Source organism: Octopus bimaculoides, chromosome 18 (assembly GCF_001194135.2).
Source record: "Octopus bimaculoides isolate UCB-OBI-ISO-001 chromosome 18, ASM119413v2, whole genome shotgun sequence".
In the NCBI taxonomy this organism is placed as follows: domain Eukaryota; kingdom Metazoa; phylum Mollusca; class Cephalopoda; order Octopoda; family Octopodidae; genus Octopus; species Octopus bimaculoides.
This window is the reverse complement of record NC_068998.1, coordinates 30,818,093-30,825,973: the sequence shown is the minus strand read 5'-3', so window position 1 is coordinate 30,825,973 and position 7,881 is coordinate 30,818,093. Positions and strand designations below refer to the sequence as shown.

At 33.4% G+C, this 7,881-nt stretch overlaps 1 protein-coding gene across 1 annotated transcript in view; it reads right to left on the bottom strand.

Moving 5' to 3' along the window:
• Nucleotides 1-7,339: 7,339 nt before the first annotated feature.
• LOC128249773 (histone-lysine N-methyltransferase SETMAR-like) overlaps nucleotides 7,340-7,881 on the bottom strand; it is a 9,456-nt gene continuing 8,914 nt past the window's right edge. Inside the window, exon 3 of the mRNA XM_052974255.1 lies at nucleotides 7,340-7,388. Within this exon, the coding sequence (XP_052830215.1) occupies nucleotides 7,340-7,388 (49 nt within the window). The remainder of the gene's footprint in view (nucleotides 7,389-7,881) is intronic.

The following is a 7,881-nucleotide window of genomic DNA, read 5'->3' as shown; positions in this document are numbered from 1 at the left end:
TTGTTACTGTTGTGGCTATAGAATTAAGAGATGTGTGGCTGCGCGCATACATATGTATATACATACACGCACGCATGAGCGTGAGTACGGGGGGATATACATAGCTATCGCGTGTGTGTGTGTGTGTCAGTCAAAATTTATTTGACTGACTTCTTTTTTTATACCTCTTAGAGGGCTCCAACAAACTGAATTTTTCAAATACAGTTTTGACCAATCTGCATTGCAACTTAAATGTCACAGTTTGCCGTACCGATATTATTGGCATAGATCACACCTTTATTTTAACCAATTAGCTTGCAGTTTACATGTAATGGTTTTATGAGTTAACAAACTTAGTTGGTTTCAATCGTTTTTATTTCAGTTGGTGGGAGTCTTCTGTAATTTGTTTATATTCATATGTTAAAGATATTTTTTAATCCACATCATTAACTGGTTGTTATATTAGTGTTGTTATTTCTGTTCAGAACAGGTTTGAATATTTTAATAAAATGTTTTTCTTTTATCTTTCTTCCAATCTCACTTGCATCATGTAGTTTGTGGAAAGTAAAAATTAGAAACATTTTCTGACCACATGTTTCTATATGTTCTTTCAATGGAATTTGGCAAACATTAGTGTTCTGGATTTGTTGTCTGTGAACACATGAGTGTTCCAATAATGCATTTCCTGTCTCACCAATATATAATTCTTCACAATTAGAGCATTTAATGCAGTAAATCAAATTTCTACTTTAGTTGTTCATATCTACATTTGTGGAAATCTGTCCATTTCTTTGTTCTAATAGATCTACCAGTATGCATGTATTAACACATTCCACACTAGAATACTGTGAATGTTTTATCCTGTTTGTTCATGTTGAATTTTGCCTTTGTTAATAGTTTCTTTAGGTTATGTTGTTGCCTTTTGCTTAAGATGTTTGTTTAGTTATTAGTTTTTAAAATTTTTCACTTTGTTTCATGATTGGTAAATTTGTTTTGATGATGTTAAAAATGTTTTAGTGATGCGGATTGTGCGTTACTAGAAATGGTATTGTGTTCTGTTGATGGATTCGTCTTTGTCGTGTTGCCCTAAGCTGTTCTATAGGTATCTCTTTTACTTGTATGCTATTTTCTATAAGTAGGAGAGGGTAATTTTACTTGAGAAGAAATCCTTTGAATTCTATAAATCGTACGTTCCTGGTACTTGGATCATCTACTGTAGCACAAATTTTCCTTGGTAGACAGTATGGGATGTTTTGTTTTGTGTGTGTTGGATGGCATAATTTGAAATTTAGGTACTGGTGTGTATCTGTGCTTTTGTAATAAATATAAGTTGTGATTGTGGTGTTGTTTTTAATTACCATTATGTCAATAAATGGTAATTGTGTGTTTTTCATTTCTCTTGTGAATTTGAGACTAGAGTCTAGATTGTTGAAGAGGGTGCTGAATTCTTCCAGATTTTCTAGGGATTTGGTCCAAATTAGGAAACAATTATTGAGGTATCTTTTCCACATGTCCTCTATATGTCTTCTAAAGGTCATACTGTAGTTCTCTTAAATTTTTTCATATAGATTTTGTTCCAAGTATCCCAATACCAAGTTCACAAAAACTGAGCAACCTCATTGACATTACTCTAAAACCACTATATAGTCACATATCCAGTTTCATTCAGGATGAGATCAATTTCCTGTCACATCTGCCCAAAACAACAGAATCCAATTCACTGTTAGTTTTGATGTAACAAACTTATATATGAATATTCCACATGATTTGGGAATTACTGCCATAAAATATTGGATTGAGAAACATAGAGAAGTGATCCCCAGTAAATTTACTGTAACCTTCATACTAGATGTGGTCAGCCTTATCCTCGAAAACAATACATTCTTTTTCCATGGAAAAAACCCACCTCCTAATTTAAGGCACAGCTATGGGGATGTGATTGGCTCCAGTTTTCATGAACTCAGTATTGGGATACTTGAAACAAAACCTATATAAAAAAAATTTGAATTAGTAGGTGAGGCAATTGTCTTGTCAATGAATGCCAGTTGCAGAGGCTGAAACCAAAACACTGAGTGGGTCTGGGAGGAGATTATTAAATAAAGGTAGGCCCAATTTGTAAGGTAAAATGTATCCGAGCAATAAAAAGTCATTGTATACTATTGAGAGAAAGTCATTAAATGAAGGGTTACTAGAGAGAGGGTTTCATGTGCCAGAAACAAGTTATTGGTGTGCCATGTTTGGCATGCATGCCAGAGGTGACCCACCCCTGCTCTAGGGGGAATGAACATTCTGGTAATAGTAAATATACACTAAATAAAACCTATAACAATAAAACTGAAATAGAAATAAATATAGAAATAAAATGTCTAAAATTAAAACTCAGCAGGTTATTAATTTAAAGCATAACAACAGAATTTTACATGCTAAAATTTGTGAACAAAGCTTATACTGTAAGAACAGTAGTAATAAGGAACAAATTTTAAGACTAATCATAAAATCAAAAAACCTAAAACTGTAAATTTTAACAACAATAATAATCATAATAACTCAATACTTACATTAAAAATTTGATAAGTTTGAAATAAATAAAATAGTTGATATCCAAGACCTTGGTAATGAAATTCATAAAAATAAAATTATACGATATACCCCATACATAAATGTAATTAACTCTCAAATAGATAATTATAATAAAAATTCTAATAAAAACAATATTATATGGTTAATAATTCCATTTGCAAAACAGATTAAAAGTAACTTAGTCAAATCTTTGTACAGGTCTATTTCTAAGCACTTCACTAAAGATGATAAATATAACAAGATAAATAGCACTAGTAAAATTAAAATTGGATTCTCCATCTCACAGAACATTTCTCAAATTATTTCTTCAATTAATAATTAAAAAATTGAGTAGTTTCTATAATAATAAGGACAGGAACAATACAGATATCGTGCAAAGCAACCATGATGAATCCAACTATGGAATAAATATGATGAAATCTTCAGGTAGAGAAAGAGAAATAACCCACAAAATCTCCCATTTTAACTATAAAATTAAAAATAAGTAAAATGGAACTAATACTATAGACATGAATAATATTGGCAACAATTTTATAATGACAAATGTAAATAAAAGTTGTGATTGCAAATTTAAAAATAACTGCCTGCTTAAAAAGTTTTGCAAGCAAAAATAGTAATATATAGGTGTAAGGTAGAATCGGAGGAAATAAATTATTATTACATAGGTTCCATAGAATATTATATAAAGAAAAGAATTTCCAACCATGAAAACACATTTAGAAAGAGAAACAAATTAATTAACACCAGTCTAAGCAAATTAATATGGGAGTTAAAAGACAGAAATAAAGAACATAACCTAAAGTGGAAATAATTAGCCATGCAAAATCCTATAAAATAGGGGATAAGTGCTGTAATATATGCATTGATGAAATTTTCCAAATCTTAACCTCTAAGCTCAAACTTCTTAATAGTAAATGAGAAAGAGAATTATCCTGCATGCATTCATCTAAATATGTGTTTAAAAAATACAATTAAAATAAAATAAAATATAACCCATAATAGAATAAATATAAACTAATTTATAAATATAATTGGGTAATATAATAATATAGGTCTAAATAATTGCAACACAAATTTTGATGACATGGAACATGAATGCCATATTCAAAGTAAACTGTAATAAAACCTAACCCAATCACATGATACACTCTAAACTATACCCCAGTTTAATAGAAATTAAATGAATATAAATTGACCCTTAGCACTAATAATTATGACTAATTAACTTCGAAAATAATTTAATTAATATAAGTTATACTATCTTTTCATGTTCTCACAATTAACAATATGTATTAAAAGAAAGTAATAGATTAACTTACCATTAACCATAATAGAAAATAATATATATGCAAATTTAACAGTTTGTTTTCAAGCATGTTAACACACACATGTACACAAAAAATAAGAACAAGAACCATACACACTTATAATGGTTTCTTTTGTTTTTTAAAAAATACTAACACACACATAAATATATGAATGCCAATATGTTTAGTATGTTGAGAAGACTCAATCAAGATGTAATTCCTTTTGGGTCAATGTTTTGCCCTGATAAAATATTAAACTCACAATTTTAATTTGTAAATATTAAATTTGAATGAGTAGGACATGGAAACACTTGTAGGTAAATTGACAATATGTTAATAAATTGATGTTATCTGTTAAAACTCTCCATGTTCTTCTTTAACATATAATATATATATATATATATATATATATATATAGAGAGAGAGAGAGAGAGAGAGAGAGCAGTGGTACAACATGGCACCAATGTTTACTGGAAATAGCAGTCTATAAATTTATGACACTATAGTAAAGCTTCACTGTGTATATACTGGCAAAGACATGTGAGGGCAGCAAACATAAAAGATTTCATCTTACCACTAGGAAGAAAATTAGAATCGAATAGTCTAGTTCCTAGCTTTCGGACTCTTCAAATACATTTATTATCGTAAATTTGATTAGTCTTCTTCAGCTAGATTTACCTGGACAATATTTCAGATGTTGCTACATCAATGCCAATATACTCGCCTGAATGCCTAGCTGTTTACAGACCGAGAACAGTGAAAAAAATTTCAATGAAAAATTAAATATTGCAGTACAAATGTATTACTTTTCAGTCAAATAAAGCACCTTAAAGGTAGCAGTATAGATATAGAGTAGTGGTACAACAAGGCACCAATGTTTACTGGAAACAGCAGTCAATAAATTTACAACACTATAGTAAAGCTTCACTGCATATATACTGGCAAAGACGTGTGAGGGCAGCGAACATAAGAAATTTCGTCTAGAACATTAGATAAATAGACAACCCAGAATTGGATAATCTAGTACCTAGATTTTGGACTCTTCAAATACATTTGTTATCATAAATTTGATTAGTCTTCTTCAGCTAGATTTACCTGGACAATATTTCAAATGTTACTATGTCAATGCCAGTATACTTGCACACACAAAGAAAAAGATGGATGGATAGTGAATTTGCCTTTAGAAGCGGAAATATGTCACAAACATTTTAACTAACCTAAAGTTCGCATATATATATATTCCTTTAATAGTTTCTGTCATAGGACTGCAGCCATACTGGAGCACCATCTTTATTTCCTATCAGTTTTGTTGTTGCTCTTTGGCAGGATGTTAGCCTATAATTGAGTTTGTAGCAGCTGATCTCCCCTGAGTGCCTCCTTGAACAGTTGACTAGTCCAGTATTGTCGTCAGGAGTTTATCCAATGTTTTTCTTTTATCTAATGTTTCAGTAGAGGTTCTTTTATATTTCTGATTACTTTAAATAGGCAGTTGAACAGTTGAGGACCTCTAAATATGAGATTGGTACAATAGAGTGTTTTTGCTCATGACTGTTGTTCAGTGATGAAGCTTTGTTTTATGTGAATGGTGAGGTTAACAGGTAGAATGTTCAGTACTGGTCACAAAGTAATCTGCATTGAGAAGACCATTTCAAATAGCAAGGAGCACAAAAAATTATGGTGTGGTGTGGTTTGTGGAAACTCATGTGTTGGGGCCATTTTTCTTTGATGAACATGTAACTGGTGAGACTTACCTTGCCATGTTGAGAGACTAGTTAATGCTCCAACTTGAAAGGCTAGGTAAAGTACTTACTGAGTGGTTCCAACAGGATGGTGCTTCTGCCCATTTCGCTACAGTGGTAAGGGATTGGCTGAATGAAAATTTCCTTAACTGGATTGGAAGATGTGGTCATGTGGAGTGGTCTCCTCAATCACCAGACCTTAGACCTATTGATATTTTTTCTGGGAAGAAAGCATACTCAATGAAAATCACAGGCACAATACACTTGATGGAATGCATAAAGACTGAATGAGCAGTGTGGAATTACTGCATCAGGTTCACATAAATCTTGCAAAGTGCATCAACCTTTGCATCGCAAATGGTGGAAATCATATTGAAGATGTAATTTGTAAGAGACAAATCACAAATGCCTTCAAGTAGATGGCCCTGCTTGATCTATAGGAAAGGCATAGATAAAAATTCTATCAGGTGTACCCTGTTCAAGCTATGGACACATAAAAGGTGCAGCAATATCAGAGGAATGTTAACTGGGAAAATAGTTTTTGTGTGTGGAAGTTGCACAGGTACAATAAAAATGTACAGAAAATAGACTCCATCAAATGCCAGTTGGCTAAACTAGAGGTAGTTAATAGCTTTCGTTATCTAGGTGACCAAGTCAGTAGCAGAGGTGGAGGCTCCAAGAATTAGAATAGGCTGGGCTAAGTTCAGAGAGCTCCTACCTCTTTTGGCAACAAAGGGTCTCTCCCTTTGTTTTGTAGGATGTCTGTGTGCAAACAGCCATGCTACATAGCAGTGAAACACGGGCTCTAACCACAGGAAATGCATAAGCTTGAAAGAAACAAAACTAGCATGCTTCACTGGATGTGCAATGTTGGTGTGTATGTACAACAGAGTATAAGCATCTTGAAAGAAAAGTTGGACATAAGAGGCATCAGATGTTGCATGCAAGAGAGACGACTGCACTGGTATGGTCATGTGATGCATATGGACGAGGACATCTGTGTAAAGAAGCACTGATCTCTAACTGTGGAGGGAACTTGTAGAAGAGGTAGACCCAGGAAGGCATGGAACAAGATGCAGAAGTATGATCTTTGAACATTGGGCCTCATGGAGGCAATGATTAGTGACCAAGACATTTGGCAATATGCTGTGCTGAAGACCTGTCATGCCAAGTGAATTTGTAGTCATGATCAATACCAGTGTCATGTGACTGGCACATAGAAAGCACCTTTTGAGCTCGGGCCTCATGGAGGCAATGTGGCCAATGCCAGTATCATGAAACTAGCACCCATGCCAGTGGCACATAAAAAGCACCTTTCAAGTGTTGGACATCATGGAGGCAATGATGCCGGTATCGTGTAACTAGCACCTGTGCTGGTGGCACATGAAAAGCACATTTTGAATGTCAGGCCTCACAAATAACAAATAACTGAGACCTTTGGCAATATGCTGTGCCTGAGTAGAAGACACATCAAGCCAAGTGAAATCATAGTATGGCAGCTACTGGTGTCATACAACTGGCACCTATGCTGGTGACATGTAATAGCACCTGTTACACTCTTGGAGTGGTTGGCATTAGGAAGGGCATCCAGCTGTAAAAACAACACTACTAAGTCAGTCTGGTGCAGCCCCTCAGATTGCCAAAGCTGGTCAAATCATCCAACAGTGAATTTATTATGCTGACACTCAGTTTGATATGGAAAAGATACACACACATACACACTTTGTGTTGGTTTCAAAGAACATGTTCACTGCTCTCTGGAGCAATCATAGTCTCAAAATCCCTAGAGAATATTTATTGAAGACTATAGTACATGTGTGAGTGTGCATATATATATCTATATATATAAACATGAAAATGTTTGTGTGTGTGTGCTTCCCTAAAACTCGAGAACTACACAACCAATTTCATTCAAATTTTACACATGCCTTACTTAGAGTCCCGATTGTGTTTTAGTCAAAAAAAATTTTTAACTTCTTGCATAGTTCGAGCCCACAGCAACATCATATCTCCTCCACTATTTAAGTATTACATGTCAAAAGTGAAACAAAAACACTCATGTCAAATACTTTCACTTTAAAAATGAAACTATTCCACTAACTGAAACAATCACATTTCGATACTGTAATGACAGATACTTTCACTTTAATAGTTTCATTTTCATACTGAATCTACTACAGTGAAACTATACTCTCACATATATACAGGCATACATACATACATGCATATATATAGATCTGCACAAATGTATACATATACATGTATATATATACATG